Genomic DNA, 22,524 nt, shown 5'->3' on the forward strand with positions numbered 1-22,524 from the left:
TAAATTCAGATTCTTATTCTCACAGTTCCTTGGGATTTGCTAACATATAAGCCACATGGCAGCCAGCCAGAACAATACAGAGAATGTCATCTTTGTCTTTTATGAGGAGACAAAGAACCACAGCCAAGTCAGGAAGAGAGACACTTTTCTAATTCACTGGCTAGTATTCAAATTGGACCAGATTTGTGAGTTTATCTCTGCAAACAAAAAGTGTGCTGCTCCTATGCTCTACTTCATTGCAGAACACTTGAGTACTTCAGTCTTTGCCTGTCTGTAACGGAGCTTGGTTAGACTGCTGGCAATTCATTCTAAACATGTCAGACCCCAAACACGGAAGATGTCAGAACACTTCTGCAATGGGAACACTAGCATGTGAGCTTACCTCAAAGTGTAAATAAACTTCTCAGCTTGTGATTGTAGGTTCAGCATTTCCAACAAGTTGTCCACATAGGCTCTAATATTTTTTTCTGGAATCCCCCACACCCTGGCATACATGGTCAATATCTCCTGAGTAGTCAGGTAATCCAGCAAGGCATCAAATTGTGGACAATAGCCAATTTTTGACCTTACCTAAAATAAGAGAATATTGACAGAGATGAGACAGCTATCTCACTGGGCAACACACAGTGAATGTGGATAATATAAAAAAAATTCAAAGTTTTCTGGCCTATGGCCCTGGGACAAATTGATACACTTCTAGCAAAGAGTTTTGTATCCTCCAATGGTCACAGAATCACATGGCTAGGGTGACTGCATGTATTGGAATTCTAAGGCATGAGAACTTCATGCGCCTTCATGCAAGTGCCCAGGATAACTTTTATAAGCTGACATTAGAACTAGAGCAGTACATGTTTATTTGTCTGGAGGATACTGGTCTACCATCGCTCAACCTATAGTCTTTGTAAGCTTAATCAGTAGTGTGAAGTCTACCCTCAACAAGTAAATGAATGTTTTTGATTAACAAACTTTTTCATTAATAAACCTTCATTTGTTCTGTCTTGAGGAACATTAGGCTATCAAGAGTAAAGCCTGCTATAGAGGTGCCAGGGTGATTGTCAATATCTAGATTTAGTGATACCCTGACTTCTTAGGTGTGATGATAAATGGGTGGCTGGAGTGTTGTGGGATGTTTTGATCATACTCTGACACCCCTGAGACTGACAATAATGTCTACCTTTAATCAGAGGACAGAGATGACCAGAACTAGCCATTTGGAGGACCCAGGGCATACAGAGAGACACAAGAAGTAATAGGGAGGGGTTTAAAAAGATGTGTGGGCCCCTTTGGATCGAGGAAAGAGAGAGAGAGAAGAGGTCATTGTTCACTTATCAGCTGCTTCTCTGATCTATCAGGTTTTTACCCCAATATCTGACTCCTGAGTTTTATTTAATAATAGAACAATATAAATAATCGCTTCAGTGGAATCCTTAATTGTTCTCTTATGTGTAATATGGCTTTTTGAGCATTTTCTAAAATACAAGTAAGTATAGTTAGAATACTTGCTCTTATTTTAGACACATGACTCATAAACTAACATACTACACACTACAGAAAATAAATAACCTGAAGACAAAATATTTACCCACTATACAATTAAAAGTCAATGGTAAAGTGATTAACAGTTCAAATCTTTATTTTATTGGAAAACTGATAGTTTTGCAATATCTTATTTTGGAACTATCAAACAAACTTCTCAGAGAACAATGCAAACTCATGTGAGAATACAATCTGAGAAATATTTTAAGCATTGTGAGCTACAGTAAAAAAGGCTACTTTCAAACACAGAGGAGTAATAAATAAGCTAAATAACTAAAAAGTCAGCTCAAGAGATGTGGAGGAATACATATTAATTTGTTTAAATTCAAGGATTAAGTTTATGGATTAATTCTTTAAGGAAGAATATTAAATAATACTATCTATGTAAGACATGTTGTAATATCTCTTAAAGCACTGGAAAATTATAACTATAATGAAACAAAATTAAAATTAAAAATAAGTATATATTTAGAAAATCATGTCTTTAGGAATAGATAAATGAAGCCCAGGTGTGTCGTGGATTTACAAGGCCTAACAGCTGGTTGTAGTAGTGCATGCCAGTAGGATATGCTGAGGAGACAGAGGCAGGAGGATCAAGAAGGAAGATAGAAGATTAAACAAGGTAATCAACAGGGTCATGAATCTCTGTCAAGAACACAGCACCTGTTTTCAGATCTAGGTTTATGACTGAATGCAGTGCCTTGTGTAGTGGCACACCTTGGGAGGCAGATGCAGGTAAGACCTCTGTGAGTTCAGGACCAGCATAATCTACATAGTGAGCAGCAGGCCAACCAGGACTACACAGTGAAAACCTGTCTCCAAAAACCAAAACAATAGAAATCTTTCAAAATATAAAAGAGCTGAAAAGGTATCTAAACTAATTAACAGGTCAAGATTTTTAAGAGATCAAGAATACTGATAAATAATTGTAATGTCAAAGCCGTGATCTCTCTAAAGGCAATTAAAATCTAGAGAAATAGAAATTTTATAATTGATACACATAAGAAAAAGCTAAGATATTTGAAAAATAAAAGCATGAAATAGGAGAGTCTGCCTGTGTTAATCAGGAATTCCAAAATGAACAAGAGTCTGCACTGTACATGTTTTTGAATTATTTGAAGGTGTTGACAAGTACTAGGTTAGGTTTAGTCACATCCTGACTCATCCTGGAAGAGTGAAATAGAAGGAAATCGACCCATTGAAGCCACTGGGCACTGAGCCAACCCCACACATGGCCTTTGAGTTTGCTCTCACATTGTCTAATAAGTCCCAGAAGATCCCAAATTTAGTTTAAGATGTTCTGAAAATTAAAAAAAAAGTTACTCTTATAGTAAACCAAATTTCCCTTTTGTTCAAGGTCTTAAATTACTCCTGAACATTATGTTTTAAAGACAATGTAACAGAAATTCAAAAAAGATATTTGAGTACACAAGTTAATAAGCAATTACAAGTGGATTACAACAAAGTGTTGAACAATTGGAAAAAATAAATCTGATACTGAAATTCGCATATCCAGATGGCAAAACAGCTATGTTGATCACTTGAAAACAAAAATAAGAGACTGCCATAAATGTTTCCTACCATTTTATTTTGAAAAATTCCAAACATAAAAGAGAACTTAACGTAACAGCACCATGACCACTCTTAAAACTTGCAATGAGAGGAGCTAAATAAACTTTGTTTCAGCATCAGAAAACACTGGCTTACACAAGAACCAGACAGAACAGCTAAAAGTGAAAGTGCCACAATTAAGATGACTATACAACATGAGTTTAACACAGATTAACTACAGTTAATGAAAATTAGAAAACTCACCTGCAGTCATAGCTATGCATATACCTGCTTCAATGGGTATTGTATTCAGCACAATAATATACATGAAGTACTCTGCAAGTTTCCTGTTTTCTATTTTTATTTAAATTCTTTAATTACTACTCATATTTACATATCCATCCCCTCATTCCTTCGCCCTCCCATCCTCCCATGTTCCCCCCAACCTCCCAACCCATCCCCAAACTCCTCCCCAGGGATAGTGAGGCCCTCCAGCAGGGACCTTCAAAGTCTGTCATATTGTTTGGGGGAGGGCCTAGGCCCTCCTTGCTGTATTTGGGCTGCAATAGTATCCCACCATAGGGAATGGGCTCCCAAAGTCCATTTGTGCTCTAGAGATAAAGACTGGCTCAACTGTTAGAGGTCCCAAAGACTGTCTTGGCCTCCTAGCTGGCACCAACATTCAGGGGGCTTGGTTCATATTAATTTTTCAATAAATGTCAAGTACAACTGCATAATGATGAAGGGGAGTCAGGGAGTAGCTGAGCTGAGTTATTTTGTAATTTGAGAGCTAAGTCATAAATCTAAGATAGGCATGTATTATTTCAATTATTCTATTAAAGGTGGTTTCTTCGAAAAACAAAAAATTCAATAAATCCTAAAATCAGGAAGAAGGCAAGGGTGTCTATTCTCTCCAATTATGTTCAATATAATGCTTGAAACTGTAGATTCATCAATTAGCATGCTTTAAGTAGGTGCTTCTCAATTTTTCCTCTTCCTTTTAGGTGAGACTAATGGCTGGAGTTTATTGGAGTTGAGTATTGCCTTTGTCCTGGTCTTCCAGGCTCTGCTTAAATAATTCCTCCTATGTGCAGACTTTTTAAGGACAGAACAGATGCTCTGTTTATTGGTTCCTGTTTTCTTCCTCCTCCAGGCTGTCCAATGGATGTTTCTCTGTTAGTCACACTAAGAACCTGGTTGAGTCCGAGGAGATAAAATTCACAGAAGTATGGCAGTACCAGCCAAATGACCAGCTTCCTATTGAAGTTCTCTGTTTTGCTTGCTGAAGAGTTTAAGATTTGTTCTGCCTGCCCTTCCAGCAATTCATCATTAAAGGTTCAGTTCTTCCTACCCCAATATTGGCTCCCCCAGAGTTTCTACTCTGAAGTTATTTTGTCTGGGTGTCTATGTGCTTGCATGCATATGAATATGGGAATTCACACAGAGGTCAGAGAACAACTACTTTATTTGAGGCTGGGTCTCTTGATATTCACCACTATGTTCACTCGGCTAGCTGCCATTCTCCTTTCTCTGCCTTCTTGCCATAGGAATGCTGGGATTGTTTATGAGTGTTCTACTGCATCTATCTTTTATGCAGGCATAAATCTGGGTATCCAGATTCAGACTGTCAGGCTTGCCCGGCAAGCACCTGAATCAAATTCATCACCTTGATTCAGCCCTGAAGTCTTGTGCCAGATTAAGTGGTGATTCACTGTTTTCACTTTCTCAGTGCCTTAATTTGGGGTGTCCATTGGTTTCTAGTTCAGATTTTTTTTTTTGAGACAGTTCACACTGTGTAGACCAGGCTGGCCTAGAACTCCAGAGATCCACATGCCTCTGCCTCTTGAGTGCTGGCATTAGAAGTATGTGTCACCATGCACATCTGGTTCAGAGTTGTAATTGCTAGGGTTGGACTGGTATCCTCAAGTTTCTTCTTAAACACTAGGCTGGAGATTCCGAGTCTAATGAATGTCTGCACGCACATCAAGTACATTGTGTGGTGTGCTAGGGAAGCTGCTGAGAGAGGTTGCGTTTCACTTGGAGGACACTTACAACTTAGTTCTCAAGGTGACGCTGCCTTTCTTACCCCTACATGTCCCCTTACATTTTACTTTTCTTTCCAGAAATGCCTTGTAGAATGCACAGAATCATCTCAACACCTGTCACAATTTCCATCTGGGGTCTCCTACCATTTACCTTCCTTCTGCACCCCTGAGTTATCAGGCTTCTCTCCCTCAGACTACCTAGCATACCTTTAGGATATTTTTGGTGATGCTGTAGTCTTCAATGAACACATCCCCAGATGTAGCAATCTGTTCTCCAGTCAGAATTTCAAAGGTAGTAGTTTTTCCAGCTCCATTTAGTCCAAGCAATCCAAAACATTCCTCCTTTTGAATGGAGACAGAGATATTTCTCACAGCCAGAGTGGGTGGTATATTAAAATATATCTTTAAAAAAAAACACAAAATGCATGGTCAAACACAGTTTCAAACCTTTACAGACCACAGTACTTCAGAGAGTTTCCTAAGAACTCAACTTGGAGAACAACCATAGATCCCCAAAGGACCATAGTGAGCCCGTGGTGCTCATCTTAGGGAATGGAGCCATATGCTGGCCATTGAAAGATATTACCTTTATGAGCTCTTTAATGAGCACACAAGAATTCAGTGACTGCTGAGGATTCTTCAGGATAGTCTCCCTTTCATTTTGTACATCTTCATCTTCAGACTCCCCGGATAGCTCCTTGGACACTCTAGCCTGTATTGTGAAGATGAGAAAGGACTGAAGGATTGTTTGAGCATCTGGTCGAGACTGGATGAATTCATTAAGGTTAAACTGGAGGGTTATTTCAGAGTGTCAAAACAGAAGTCGAGAGATTTCCTGCTTATGACCACAGCTCTCTTGTAAAAATTTATTTCCCATTTCTTTTTTTTTTTGCAGATATTTTATTTGAATTAGAAACAAGATTGTTGGAATTGGTCCCTGAGGACCCTGGGATCCTGTCTTTGCTGAGATCGCTGGGCCATTCTGGCCCCCACAGAGTGCAGAAAGTCCAGAGGTGAGCTGATTCAGCCCCTAACTTGGGCCCAACTTCTGCCTGCCCGCCCTAGCAAACCCTGCCCAGGAATCTTCCACAGGACGACTGGAACCCTGAGGTCCAAGTAACCCAGAGTCTGCTGACATCTCTGCGCCAGTGCTGCTCTCACCCACCTAGAGAGCGAGTGCCTCAGACCTCCCTGCACCTAACTTGAAACCCATCAGAGTATCAAAGTCAATTGCATACACCTGAAGAGAACACTGGACCCATACACACCAGGAAAGGAAGTGACACCAACTGTACCCACTGGAACAAGAGATGGGAAGACAATAATTAAGAACACATTCAACAACAAGAAAACCAATATGACATCACCAGAGCCTAGAGACTCTATACCAGCAAGACATGAACATCCCAACACAGAAGAAGCAGAAGAGAGCAACCTTAAAAATGACTTCATGGAAATGATAGAGAATCTAAGAGAGGAAATCAGAAAATCCTTCAGAGAAATGGAAGAAAAGACAAACCAAAAGATGCAAGAAATCAAGGAAAGCCAAAAAAAAAAAAGCCAAGAAAATACAATTAAACAGCTGAAGGAAACAGTTCAGGACCTGAAAACTGAATTAGAGACAATAAAGAAAACACAAACTGAGGGAATGCTGGAAGTGGAAAAGCTTAGTAAACAATCAGGAACCACAGATGCAAGCATAACCAATAGAATACAAGAGGTGGAAGACAGAATCTCAGACGCTGAAGATAAACTAGAGGAAATAAACTCGTCAAGCAAAGAAAATCTGAAGTCTAACAAATCCATAACACAAAATATTCAGGAAATTTGGGACACCGTGAAAAGACCAAACCTAAGGATGATAGGTATAGAAGAAGGTGAAGAAACCCAACTCAAAGGTGCAACAAAATCAGAGAAGAAAACTTTCCCAACCTAAAGAAAGACATGCCAATGAAAGTACAAGAAGCCTACAGAACGCCAAATAGAGTGGACCACAAAAGAAAGTCCCCTTGTCACATAATAATTAAAACACCAAATGTACAGAATAAAGAAAAATTTTAAGAGCAGCAAGGGAAAAAGGCCAAGTAACATATAAAGGCAAACCTATCAGAATTACACCAGACTTCTCCATGGAAACTCTGAAAGCTAGAAGGACCTGGATAGATATTCTACCAACTCTGAGAGAACATGGATACCAGCCCAGACTACTATACCCAGCAAAGCTTTCAATCACTATAAATGGAGAAAACAAGATATTCCACGACAAAACCAGATTTAAACAATATGTAACCACTAATCCAGCCCTACAGAAAGTACTGGAAGGAAAACTCCAACCTAAGGAAATTAACTACACTCGCATAAACATAGGCAATAGATAATCCCACTCTACACAAACACAAAATCAAAGGCAGGGTAAATCCACATACAATAACAGTACCAACAACAAACCAAAACCAAACAAGAATAAACACTGAATGGAACTTAATTTCCCTCAATATTAATGGTCTTAACTCGCCTATAAAAAGAAACAGGCTAACAGATTGGATACGAAGACAGAATCCATCCTTCTGCTGCATACAAGAAACTTACCTCGAATTCAAAGATAGACATTACCTCAGAGGAAAGGGTTGGGATAAGATACTCCAACCAAATGGACCTAAGAAACGAGCTGGGGTAGCTATCCTAGTATCTAACAAGATAGACTTCAAACTAAAATCAATCAAAAGAGATGAAGAAGGTCATTTCATATTCATCACAGGAAAAATCCATCAGGAAGAAGTCTCAATTCTAAACATCTATGCCCCAAATATAAAGGCACCAACATTTGTAAAAGAAACATTATTAAAACTCAAATCACAAATAAGGCCTCACACAGTTATAGTGGGAGACTTTAACACCCCACTCTCACCCCTGGACAGGACCACCAGACAGAAACTTAACAAAGAGACAAAGGAACTAACAGAAGTTATAACCCAACTGGGATTAATAGACATTTATAGAACTTTCTATCCAAACACAAAAGAATATACCTTCTTTTCAGCATCACATGGAACCTTCTCAAAATTGACCACATTCTCGGCAACATAGCAAACGTCAACAGGTACAAAAAAATTGGAATAATGCCCTGTGTCTTATCAGACCACCATGCTTTAAAGATAGAAATCAAAAACAAATCAAAGTGCAAAAAACCTACCAATTCATGGAAATTGAACAACAGTCATTTGCAACATTTCTGGGTCAAGGAAGAAATAAAGAAAGAAATTAAAGACTTCCTAGAATTCAATGAAAATGTTGACACAACATACCCAAATTAATGGGACACTTTGAAAGCAGTACTAAGAGGAAAGTTCATAGTTCTAAGTGCTCACATGAAGAAACTAGAGAATAGCCACACCAGAGATCTGACATCACAGCTGAAACCTCTAGAAAAAATGGAAGCAAATTCACCCCGGAGGAACAGACACCAGTAAATAATCAAACTGAGGGCAGAAATCAATAAAGTCAAAACAAAGAAAACAATTCAAAGAATCAATGTAACAAAGAGTTGGTTCTTTGAGAAAATCAACAAAATAAGACAAACCATTACCCAAATTAACCAAAAGGCAGAGAGAGAGATCATGCAAATGAACAAAATCAGAAATGAAAAGGGGGTCATAACAACAGACACTGAAGAAATCCAGAGAATCTTCAGGTCATACTTTGAAAACCTGTACTCCAAAAAATTGGAATATTTAAAGGAAATGGACAATTTTCTGGGCAGTTATCACTTACTAAAATTGAATCAAGAACAGATAAGGAACTTAAATAGACCTATAACCTCTAAGGAAAAAGAAGCAGTCATCAAAAGTCTCCCAACCAAAAAAACCCCGGGGCCAGATGGATTCACTGCAGGATTCTACTAGAAATTCAAAGAAGTGCTAATACCAATACTCTTCAAATTGTTCCACAAAATAGAAGCAGAAGGGACATTGCCAAACTCATTTTACGAGGCTACAATAACCTTGATACACAAGCCACACAAAGACACAACTAAGAAAGAGAACTACAGACCAATATCCCTCATGAACATTGATGCAAAAATTCTCAATAAAATCCTAGCAATTGGAATACAAGATCATATCAGAGAAATCATCCACGATGATCAAGTAGGCTTCATCCCAGGGATGCAACGATGGATGGTTCAACATACGAAAATCCAACAATGTAATCCACCATATAAACAGACTGAGAAAAAAAAACCACATGATCGTCTCATTAGATGCCGAAAAAGCCTTTGACAAAATCCAACACCCCTTCATGCTAAAGGTCTTGGAGAAATCAGGGGTAACAGGAACATGCCTCAACATAATAAAAGCAATATACAGCAAGCTAACAGCCAACATCAAATTAAATGGAGAGAAACTCGATCCAATTTCTCTAAAATCGAGGACAAGACAAGGCCATCCACTCTCTCCATATCTCTTCAATATTGTCCTTGAAGTCCTAGCTAGAGCAATAAGACAACAAAAGGAGATCAAGGGAATACAAATTGGAAAGGAAGAAGTCAAACACTAACTATTTGCAGACAATATGATAGTCTACATTAGTGACCTGAAAAACTCTACCAGGGAACTCCTACAGCTGATAAACACCTTCAGGAAAGTGGCAGGATACAAGATTAACTAAAAAAAATTGGTAGCCCTACTATACACCGATGACATATTGGTGGAGAAAGAAATCAGAGAAACATCACCCTTTACAATTGCCACAAACAACATAAAATATCTTGGGGTAACACTAACCAAAAATGTGAAAGACCTGTATCACAAGAATTTTGAGTCTCTAAAGAAAGAAATTAAAGAAGATACCAGAAAATGGAAAGATCTCCCATGCTCTTGGATAGGTAGATCAACATAGTAAAAATGGCAATCTTGCCAAAAGCAATCTACAGATTCAATGCAATCCCCATCAAAATCCCAACACAATTCTTCACAGACCTTGAAAGAACAATTCTCAACTTTATATGGAGAAACAAAAGACCCAGGATAGCCAAAACATCCCTATACAATAAAGGAACTTCTGGAGGCATCACCATCCCTGACTTCAAGCTCTATTACAGAGCTATAGTCCTGAAAACAGCTTGGTATTGGCATAAAAATAGACTGGTAGACGAATGGAATAGAATTGAAAACCCGGATATTACCCCACACACCTATGAACACCTGATTTTTGAGAAACAATCCAAATTTATATGATGGAGCAAAGAGAACATCTTCAACAAATGGTGCTGGCATAACTGGTTGCAGACATGTAGAAGACTGCAGTTAGTCCCAAGCTTATTGCCTTGCACAAAACTTAAGTCAAAATGGATCAAAGATTTCAACATAAATCCAGCTACACTGAACCTATTAGAAGACAAAGTGGGAAATACCCTTGAATTAATTGGTACAGGAGACTGCTTCCTGAACATTACACCAGTAGCACAGACACTGACGTCAACAATTAATAAATGGGACCTCCTGAAACTGAGAAGCTTCTGTAAGGCAAAGGACACAATCAGCAAGACAAAATGGCAGCCCACAGACTGGGAAAAGATATACACCAACCCCGCATCTGACAGAGGGCTGATCTCCAAAATATATAAAGAACTCAAGAAGCTAGTCTCCAAAACACCAAACAACCCAATTAAAAAGTGGGGTACAGAACTAAATAGACAACCCTCAATAGAGGAATCTACAATGGCTGAAAGACACATAAGAAAGTGTTCAACATCCTTAGCCATCAGGGAAATGCAAATCAAAACAACTCTGAGATACCATCTTACTCCTGTCAGAATGGCCAAAATCAAAAACACCAATGACAGTTCATGCTGGAGAGGATGTGGATAAAGGGGAATATTCCTCCACTGCTGGTGGGAGTGCCAACTTGTACAGCCACTTTGGAAATCAGTATGGCGACTACCCCAAAAAATGGGAATGAGTCTACCACAAGATGCAGCAATTCCACTCCTAGGCATATACCCAAAAGAAGCACATTCATACAACAAGGACATCTGTTCAGCGATGTTCATAGCAGCACTATTTGTAATAGCCAGAAACTGGAAGCAGCCTAGATGCCCCTCAACCGAAGAATGGTTAGAGAAAATGTGGTACATTTACACAATGGAGTACTACTCAGCGAAAAAATACCAATGGAATCTTGAAATTTGCAGGAAAATGGGTGGATCTAGAAGATTCTGAGTGAGGTAACCCAGTCGCAAAAGGACAAACAAGGGATGTACTCACTCATATGTGAATTTTAGACATAGAGTAAGGATTAACAGCCTACAATCCACACTGCCAAAGAAGCTAATAAACATGGAGGTCCCTAAGAGAGACATACATGGTCCTCTGGAGAAGGGGAGAGGTTCAAGATCTGCTGAGCAAATTGGGAGCATGGGAAGAGGAGGGAGGGAGCTAAGAGAATGAGAAGGGGAGAGGCAGAGGGATGCCGAGGACATGAGGGAGCAGAAAATATGAATCAGGGGAAGAATACACGATAACAAGAATGGAGATATCATAATAGAGGGAGACATTTTTGGTTTACAGAGAAATCAGGCACTAGGGAAATGTCTGGAGATCTACAAAGATGACACCAGCTAACTATCTCAGCAATGGAGGAGAGGCTACCTTAAATGCCCTCCCCTGATTATGAGATTGATGACTGACTTATATGCCTTCATCCAGCAGCTGGTGGAAGTAGAAGCAGACACCCATAACTAATCACCGATCTGAACTGGAACCCAGATGCAGAGAAGGACCAGTGAAGAGCACAGAGTCCAGACCATGCTGGTAAAACACACAGAAACAGCTGACTTGAACATCGGGGAACTCTTGCTCCCCAGTTTGATAGCTGGGATACCAGCATGGGACTGATCCAGACCCAAGGAACATGGGTTTCTGTGAGGAAACCTCAGAAATCTATGGGACCTCCTGTGGAATCCCAGTATTTATCCCTAGCATAGGTGTGGACTTTGGGAGCCCAGTCCATATAGAGGAATACTCCCTGAGCCAAGACACACTGGGGTGGGCCTAGGCCCTATCCCAAAGGAAACGAAAGACTCTGATGACACCCTATGGAAGGCCTCACCATCCAGGGGGAGCAGAAAAGATATGTGACAGATAAGGTTTTAGTTGAGGGGGCGGGTAGGGGAGGACGGGTGGGAGAAGGGAAATGGGACTGTCATGCAAAACAACCCTGTTTCTAATTCAAATAAAAAAGTTGGAAAAAACAAAACAAAACAAAACAAAAAAGAAACAAGATTGTTTTATATGACAATCCCAGTTCCTTCTCCCTCCCATCCTCCCCTACTATCCCCCCCAACTAAAACCCTACCTATCTCATATCTTTTCTTCTCCCCCCACCCAATGGTGAGGCCTTCCATAGGGTGCCCACCCCCGTGGATCTTGGTTCAGGGAGTATTCCTCCATGTGGAATGCGCTCCCAAAGTCCACACCTATGCTAGGGATAAGTACTGAACTACTACAGCAGGTCACGTAGATTTCCGAGGTTTCCTCACTGAAACCCATGTTCCTGGGGTCTGCTTCAGTCCCATGGAGGTATCCCAGCTATCAGTCTGGGGAGCAAGAGTTCCCCGATGTTCAGGTCAGTTGTTTCTGTGGGTTTCACCAGCCTGGTCTGGACCCCTTTGCTCTTCAGTCATCCTTCTCTGCATCTGGATTCCAGTTCAGTTCAGTGGTTAGTTGTGGGTGTCTGCTTCTACTTCCACCAGATGCTGGATGAGAGCTATCGGGTAGCAAATAAGTAAGTTATCAATCTCATTATCAGGGGAAGGCATCTGACAGAGGGCTGATCTCCAAAATATATAAAGAACTCAAGAAGCTAGTCTCCAAAACACCAAACAATCCAATTAAAAAATGGGGTACAGAACTAAATAGCTAAAATGGAATCTAAAATGGCTGAAAGACACATAAGAAAGTGTTCAACATCCTTAGCCATCAGGGAAATACAAATCAAAACAACTCTGAGATACCATCTTACTCATGTCAGAATGGCTAAAATCAAAAACACCAATGACAGTTTATGCTGGAGAGGATGTGGATAAAGGGGAACACTTCTCCATTGCTGATGGGAGTGCCAACTTGTACAGCCACTTTGGAAATCAGTATGATGACTCCTCAAGAAAATGGGAATGAGTCTACCACAAGATCCAGCAATTCCATTCTTAGGCATATACCCAAAAGAAGCACATTCATACAACAAGGACATCTGTTCAACGATGTATATAGCAGCACTATTTGTAATAGCCAGAAACTGGAAGCAGCCTAGATGCCCCTCAACTGAAGAATGGTTAGAGAAAATATGGTACATTTACACAATGGAGTACTACTCAGTGGAAAAAAAAACAATGGAATCTTGAAATTGGCAGGAAAATGGATGGAACTAGAAGAAACCATTCTGAGTGAGGTAACCCAATCACAAAAAGACAAACATGGTATGTACTGACTCATATGCGGATTTTAGACATATAGTAAGGGATTACCATCCTACAATCCACACTGCCAGAGAAGCTAGTAAACAAGGAGGACCCTAAGAGAGACATACATGGTCCCCTGGAGAAGGGGAAAGGGTCAAGATCCCCTGAACAAATTGGGAGCACAGGAAGAAGGGAGAGGGAATTAGGAGAATGAGAAGGGGAGAAGAGGAGGGATGCAGAGGACATGAGGGAGCAGAAAGGTTGAATCAGGAAAAGAATAGAAGATAACAAGAATGGAGATACCATAGTAGAGGAAAACATTTTAGGTTTACAGAGAAATCAGGCACTAGGGACATGTCTGGAGATCTACAAAGATGACACCAGCTAACAATCTAAGCAACAGAGGAGAGGCTACCTTATTTCCCATTTCTACAGCTTAGAAACTAAGCTTCCTGTCATGAGCAAGCAGAGTGCTCTCAAAGTAGACATCACAAAAACTACAGCCACAGAAAATGCCATTGATTATGGTTAAAAAACTGTTTGCTAAAAATAAAGTGTAGATGAATGTCAGAGAAAGATTGTTTTCAGTGCTCTCCCTCCCTCCCTCTCTCCCCCCTCCCTTGTCTCCTCCCCCCTATTTCCCTCCCAAGCTCTCCTCTATCTTTCCCTCTCTCCTGTGATTGCAGATGGATCAAGATGTACATGCTGAGCTGTCCCTTTGATCTGCCATTAGAGATTCTTAACCCTCTAAAACTATAGGCCAAATTACATGTTTCCTTTTATTAAAATTTAAGTCTTTCCCAAGAGAAAGGAGAAATAGGGGACTGTTGTGGGAATTCATTCAGCCAAAAGTCCTTGAGGTACCAGCCCCTTCAGGGTGGGGTCTCAGTTGCTATGTGTTTTCTTGGGTGGTGGTCCTGGATCAACTTCCAGCACTCTGGGCAGAAGATCTTGGTGGTTCTCTAACTTATTTTTGTTATTCGTGAGTGATTCCCTAATAAATACCTGACTTCCCTTTATCCAGGTTTTTGTGGACTTTATTAAAATAATCCATTATATTCTGATGCCTAAGTGGCCAGGACACTAATGGCCCAACAGGGGCAAAATTGCCCAACACAGGCAACTCAGAAAAAACTTCTGAGTTATATCAGCCAGTGAACTTCAAGGATGTGTGGACCTCAAAATGGGAACCAGGATATGTGCTATGTTAGGGAAAGGGTTTCACTTTTGTTTCCATAAGAGAAGAAAAGCCATGGATACCATCAAAAGAAATACCCATCTTCAAGAAGTTGAAGTATCTTGGACATATAGACACATAAAGAAGAAAGGATAATTATCCAGGAAGAATCACCAAGCAAAGAAAAATCTGACTTATGGTACCAATCTCCTCTGCAGGGTAAAAATCTCACTTCCTAAACGCATGTAGTAGTAGTCCTGACACAAAAGTCAAAGCTGACTTTGGAGTTGGACTGTGGCTCTCTCCTTCTCTAAATCCAAACATGTTGCTAAAAGAAAACTTCAGAGTTTCTGTCTCATATCAGAAGAGTCACCTGGTATGAGACAGAAGAAAAATAATTCTAGGGACTAATGTTGTCAAGGCTGTTTCTCACCCAAAATTCTACTTCTCCCCATACTTAATTTTGTCTCTCTTGGTACCTTTCCTTGGATATATGCCTATCAGAATTTAAACTTTCTCTTTTGATATTAATAATATTTAAGTTTTCCACAGTGAACAATACATTTTCCTAACAGTAATCTCTGAAATTTACAGAAAGAAGATGGGGCTCCACAACAACGATTCCATCTGTTTCATTATCATGCCTTGGAGCAGATAACACAACTCAAAGATCAGCTTTGGACCTAAACTGCTAAGAAAATTCCAAATTGGCTAGCTAAGACGCATCACCTTTTTACATTACTCAGGCCAAAGCTTCAGATAAGAACTTCAGATAAGCCTTATTGCTACTCAGACCAGCTACAAATGTTACAGTTAGTCCTTTTGAGACTTAACCATTGTTTTAAGTTTCTTACATAATCCCATAGAGAAACCTTCACCCCCATGACAGCTGGAAGTGAGTCTAAGAAAATGATGCTTCCTCTCCCTTCAGTTGGGTTAGATGGCATTTTGGTTTTTCTCAAGGTTATGGATAATTGTCACTTGTTAAGGGTTGGTTATAAGTTGTTAGGGTTGTGGTGGAATATGAAGTTTAGATTCAGGAATCTCTTTTGGAAAAGAATACGTAGGGGGGAATAGATGGACTGGGATAATAGGTAGATTACTGTATCTAGTGTACTATTTTGGCAACTATTAGTTATAGACAATTTACATTGATTTTAGATTCTTGTATATTGATAATATGTAAAATTATTTTGTATTCCTAAGGTAATTTGTTTATTGATACAAACTTGAATATATATTTGTTTCTGTGTATGTTCCTCTTTCTGTTTACACTGTTTTTGCTCACTAATGTATAATTATTTTGCCATATGTTATGTATGTATGTTTCTACATATGCTTAAGTTATTTGTATATTGATGCAATTTTAGGATATTTTATATATTGCACTACAGATTTCCAACTCTGATCAGGATATATATATATATATATATATATATATATATATATATATATATATATGTATTTATATATAGTTATAATTTGAGGTCATTTGTCCTCATTGCTACACATCTGTTTAAAGACTGTTTTATTTGGCCGGGCGTTGGTAGTGCACGCCTTTAATCCCAGCACTCGGGAGGCAGGGCAGGAGGATCTCTGTGAGTTTGAGGCCACCCTGGTCTCCAGAGCGAGTGCCAGGATAGGCTCCAAAGCTACACAGAGAAACCCGGTCTCGAAAAACCAAAAAAAAAAAAAGATTGTTTTATTTGATATGTGAAGTTTTAATCTTTAAGCTATAGAGGTATTGGGAATTATAGGTTATAGTCACCCATGCTTTTCATAACTAGTTATGTTAGTCAGGTTCTCTAGTTGCACAGAGATGTGCCCTGCATAGTTATGCTCTTCAAACTCTTGAAAAACCTACACAATATGGCATTTAAATGTTTTTAATAATTTTGGACTCCCTTGACATGACACAAACTTCTGGCAGCACCAAGCTATTCCTAAGAGTATGATGGGCATCAGAGACACTCTATTTGGAGTCCGCTTTCTTCTTGGCAAAACTGGCCTATTGGGCAAAGAACTGCCCTTACCTTGACTGCTGACAATAGACATGCTATCTTAATTAGACAAACAGGATACAAACAAAAAGAGACTGCTAAACCTTGCCAAAACAGGCTAGGATAGTCTGGAATCTTCCTGCTTCTGAAAATGGTCTATCAGATAATCTAGGCCTTAGCCAAAGTTGGTTGCCCCAACATTTCTATGAGACTTTGGGTGATTGTCCAGGTAGCCAGCTGTTTATCATTTCTTGCACCTTTGGGAAGTTTCCCACTTGCACTTCCTGCTTACTCGGGTAGCATTATTCTCCTTCTTAGGTCTTTGATGGGGTTGAAGACTAGACAGTAGTCTCAGCTACTATCCTCTCATATTTTAGCCAAGACATTTTAGGTACAAGACTTAGACTCCTCAGGATAGGACAACTGTTGGAATGATCTTTTTTATTTGCCCAATTACCTATAGCCTGGACATTTAATGTGTGTTTCTTGCTTGATGATCCTCTTATTGGTTGTAGTTCTTCTAATTTTACATAATTTTTAAAAAACTTTTCTTTCTCCTGGTCAATACTTGATATTTGATCTTATTGTATGTAGTTTTGTATTAGGTTTAGAATCCTCTTATTTAGACAAAAGGGAAATTGCTGTGGGAACTCATTCAGGCAATCGCCTTTGAGGTACTGGCCCCTTTGGGGCAGGATCTCAGGTGCTACCTGTGGGCTGGGAGAAAGCTCTCTAGCTCTCTAGGGTGGTAGTTGTGAATCAGGCCACAGCTTCCAGTGCTCTGGGCAGAAGACCTCAGTGGTTCTCTACCTTATTTTTGTTATTTGTGAGTGATTCCCTAACAAATACCTGACTTCCCTTTATCCAGACGTTCGTGGACTTTATTACAATAATTCATTACAGGGGACAGTTCAGTGTAGGAAATGGCTGAGGTGAATTACCTAAGTAGAAATTCAGCAGGAGACCTACAGCAGGGAACAGAGAGGAATGGAAGGGCACTCCATACAATGCAGAGTGAAAGGAGCTCTAAGAGCCAGCCCATGTATGCATTTCATTTCAAGTGATAGACTTTTTATTTTGAAACATGTTTGACTTACCTAAGAGTTTACAGTATAGCTCTGCTCAAGGGTAGCTTTCCCTAAGGGCAACACCTTATACAACTTTGGTACCCTGGTCAAAAGTAAGAAACTAACACTGGTTGCATTCTCTTAACTCTAGATCTTGTTCAGTGCCATTTTTAGTGTCAACTACTAAAGCTTCGTATATATCCCAACAACCATATAAATCACAACCTACCTCTTAATGGAGTTTCACAAAGTATGTGTCCAACAGTGCTTTTCATTCCAGAAAACATATTACTTGATAATACCTACAATCATCATTTTCTCAGCTTGTGATGTCATACATATCTATTACACATTAGTTTTACCTAGTTTTGAACCTTATACTTGCTCTTTTGTGTCGTTTCTTTTGTGTCATATCATGTATGAGCAAGTTATTGGCTGTCCCTTCTCACCATTGCATTCTATTGTAAGACAGACATTGTATTCATTATAGGGCTTACAGTAATGAGGCTATTGTCCTCATGAACATTCTTTTACATATTTTATGCATATTTCATATGCAGACTTTTAGAGAACAAGTATATGCATTTCTGTCATGTGTGTGTGGCTGAGTGTATATATAAACCTACATTTTGATGTGTATATTGTGGTGGCTCTTACGTACTTTTATCTTATAACTAAAACATAGTGTGGTGGTTTGAATAGGTATAGCCCCCATAGATTCATGTGTTTAAGTGCTTGGCTCATAGAAGTGGCATTATTAGGAGGTGTGATGTTGTTGGAGAAGTGTGTCAATGTGGAGGTGGGCTTTGAGGTATCATATATGTTCAAGCCATGCCCAGTGTGACAGTTCATTTCCTGTTGCCTGATGATCAAGATGTAGAACACTCACTCAGCTCCTTCCCCCAGCACCATGTCTGCCTACATGATGCCATGATTCTCACCATGACAATAATGGACTAAACCTCTGAAACTGTAAGCCAGCCCCAATTAAGTGTTTTCCTTTATAAAAGTTGCCTTGGCCATGATGTCTCTTCACAGCAATAGAAACCCCAAGACATATAATATGCCTTTATATGTGTTTACTGGATATATGGATTTTGTGTGTGGTCAGTGTCTAATCCTACATATTTTTAAATTCAGGTTATTTGTCTTCTCTTTACTGATTTGATTCAGAAATCACTGTGACCAACCTATTCACTCACTTCATGATTGATGTCTTTTGCTATCATGGTTTTTTCTTTTTTTGGTTTGTAGTTGTTACTGTTGTTACAGAACTTTATTTCTACTGTTGGGTCTCTAAGAGTTATAAACCTATAACTCGTCTGTGAGGAACAAAGACAGGGCCAAACTTCATTATTTTCATGGTTATTCAACAGTAGGAGTCTCATTTACTGAGAACATTCTTTCCCCACTGTACTCTGTTGTCAAGTTTATACCACAGGTCATACTACTATACAAATTTGTGCTCCTGTCTGTTTCTAGACATCCTATTCCAGTTGTTTTGGGGCTATAGCATGCACTGGTCATACATAGGTATTTTGTTTCTTAAAACATACTATATGGGCTGGAGAGATGGCCCTGCTATTAAGAGCACCTGCTGCTGTAGCAGAGGGTTCTTGTTCAGTTCCCAGGACACACACATCAGATATCTCCCACCTGCCTATAACTCTAGTTACTGGGGATCCAACCCACTCTTCCATCGTCCACAGGCACCTACACCTATGTGGTGATGCACATACACACACTCAGCTATATACATACACATAAAATAAAATAAATTAATCCTTTTATAAAAACATAGAATGTTTGTTTCTACCAATAAAGCATCTGATTTACTAGACTTGTGGTAAGAAGTAAGAATTTGCATTTCTAGGAATCCCTAGCTGATGAACTTGGGCACACATAGATGAATATGGCCCTTTCATAGTAAATTATTTTTTCTTCATGTGTTGTTTCAACTAGCTTCATTCTTGGAGGATTTATTAATTCATTGTGTGTTACTGAATTTGTGCTGGGGGTGGTGAAATGTATGTGTGTCAGGGGACAAATCTGTAAAGTTCCTTCTCTTCTTCCACGTTGATCACCAGGCATGTAGGGCAAGTGCGTTTATGTGCTGAGCCATCTTGCCAATCCCTTATGGTTAATTTTAACCACCTGAGTGATGTCCTCCTTTTGCTCTGTCTCAAGATTTCTTTAGTCATTCATGGTCCTTTACTTTTCTCATGCTTGAAAAATTTGAAGTCTTCTGATCAGCAAGTCTCCAGAACTTGAACACACACACTTGGCTGGGAGACAAACTGAGATTACATCATCTGTTTCAAGCATACCTGACAAGGAACAGCCACCTTATCATCATCAAGTTTCCTAGCATGAACCAAATGTTGCTATATTTATGTAATTCTCCTTTAGTCTTCCTAATTGTAACTTCCTGTGTGAAAGTTTTCCATATTATTTGTTAGGTTTCATCCTAGTTATATTTTTTTTTATTTCTGTGCTGTTTAAGTGGGATCATTTTATGCTTTATGTTTTATGGCTAGTATCTCAATACATATCTGGCTCATTTATACTGACTTTTCATTAAGTAATGATATGTTATTGTAGATTTCTTTAAATCATATAAATACTGGCATCTATAATGAATTTTACATCTCTTTCCCCTAAACTTTATGCATATAATATCTTTTTTCCTATCTTATAACACTGGCTATGATCAGCAGCAAATAGTTGCATACAAAAGTGAAAGCAGATGTTTATATTTTGTTGATCTGAGAGGGAAGCTTTCAAGAGTCTATCATATTTGCTGTGTCTTTTTGTACATTTGTAACTACTCTTTTATCATATTAAAAAGTTTCTATCTTTCTATTTGGACATTTTATAATGAATTTTACAAAATGATTCTTCTGAATTTCTCAATATTATGATTCTTTTTATTTTCTAATTTTATTAATGTGATGACTTGATTTTGGATTATCACACTGTCATTATGTTTCTGGAATATACCTGGCCAGGTCATGGATTCAAGCTGCTAATACTTTTGTCAAAGAATTTTTGCCTCCATATCATGACTTATCATAAACCTTCCTGTTTTTAAAATTCTTTTTAGGCTTTAGTCCCATGTATGTTGCTATGACCTCATAAGAAAATAGATAAGAAATATCAGAGGGTAAGAATGGAGATAGTGAAATGGGGTAAAGCATGTAAAAAAAAAAGAGAAAAGAAAAAAGGTTTTTAAAAACCCCCAAATTTGGTGCATTGGAGATATTAACAAAACTAGTGAGGCCCTAGTAAGGCTAATTAAGTAAAATAAAAAAATAAAGAAGAGTAGGTGGGGGAGAAACCACAAATTTCTAACAAAAATTAAATACAAAAAATAATTTGTAAGCAAACAAGTCTTTCTGTGATCACCCCTAATGTCTCAGGATGGCCCAGTGTCCTCCTGGTACTTGTGAGGATTTCCCCGGCTTGGTCTGTCATCATTGACAGGATACCTGCACTTGGGTCTTGACCTATAGATTCCATCTGCAGCTCTTTGAATAGTCACTGCTTCATTGCCTGAGCTGCCCCCACCCTCAATGCCTTGAATTTACAAATTGTCAGAACTTTGTTTGGTTCCTCCTAGATACAGTTTCAGCATTTTATACTTCCTTTTATCAAAAACCCTATTCCCACAACTGATATTTGTCTGATCTCTGATTTGGTTCCCATCTTGGAGCCCTTTCTTTGGAATATCTGTAGACTCCTTCTTTTACTTTTCCTCCAAGACCTAAGATCTGCCTGTTCCCCCTAGACATCTAAGGAAATTGAGTCCTGTCCAACATCAGTGTTGCAGTGAGCAACAGTAGGTACGTAAGGGATATGTTTGGAATGTATTACAACCCTGGAATTGAGCATCAGGTTTTATTTCCAAGGAGTAAAACTTCAGGTGTTAGCCAGCTATTTACTGATTTGGCCTGATCCCCTAGTCCTGAGGTTATGCCCCAATGTTAAGGTAATTCCTCCTTCATTCTACTGATGAGTTTCTCAAGTGAATAGAAAACTCTCATCAACTCTGGACACCAGGCTGCTTCTAGAGGTGTTCTCAAGGCTGAGTCTGTGTTTTGGTGTCTGCCCAACCTGTAGAATACAGCTTAGAAACTCTTCCCTTCTATACCTCACTTCATCTCAATATTCATTTCTAAGAGCAGCAGCACAATCACTGTGGAACATGTTACATATCTAAATTTTTAAAGCATACCCTAAAATTTACCACATCGGGAGGCATAGACCATCAATTGATAGTTTAACAAGCCCTATGCATGAGTCTGGGGCATGCTGTGGGATGAGAATACCTATCACACAGTCTTACTCAGGAATGTGTGTTCTACAGATTGGCAACCTGGGAGCTTTTACAATAGCCAGAGCCAAATCGGGACAAATGGGCAGGCTGGGGAGGAAATGTGTACCTAACATACACATTATTTAAAGGAAAAAATTCAATAATAAACAGTGCATTAAAATTATAATAAAATTACTAAATTCACATTTTATATAGACCTCTGATTCATGGAGATGTCAGTCAACATAGATTGATTTCATTGATACACTGTTATGATTTGAGTATGAAATGTTTTCCACTGGTTTTGTCCCCAGAGTGTTGCATTATTAGGAACCAAGAGATAGAACTGAGCCGAAGGAAGTAGGCCCTTGGGAGTAT

The 22,524-nt window shown here is 39.1% G+C and overlaps 1 protein-coding gene across 1 annotated transcript in view; it reads right to left on the minus strand.

Annotated features, from left to right (window-relative positions):
* The window catches only part of LOC100770874 (ATP-binding cassette sub-family A member 3-like), a 113,621-nt gene that overhangs the window by 14,540 nt on the left and 76,557 nt on the right, over window positions 1-22,524 (minus strand). Inside the window, exons 24-26 of the mRNA XM_027410318.2 lie at window positions 5,719-5,844; window positions 5,340-5,534; window positions 383-570 (exon numbers count right to left, since the gene is read on the minus strand). Of these exons, the coding sequence (XP_027266119.1) occupies window positions 383-570; window positions 5,340-5,534; window positions 5,719-5,844 (509 nt within the window). The remainder of the gene's footprint in view (window positions 1-382; window positions 571-5,339; window positions 5,535-5,718; window positions 5,845-22,524) is intronic.

The sequence above is a fragment of the Cricetulus griseus genome, chromosome 3 (genome assembly GCF_003668045.3).
Source record: "Cricetulus griseus strain 17A/GY chromosome 3, alternate assembly CriGri-PICRH-1.0, whole genome shotgun sequence".
Lineage (NCBI taxonomy): Eukaryota > Metazoa > Chordata > Mammalia > Rodentia > Cricetidae > Cricetulus > Cricetulus griseus.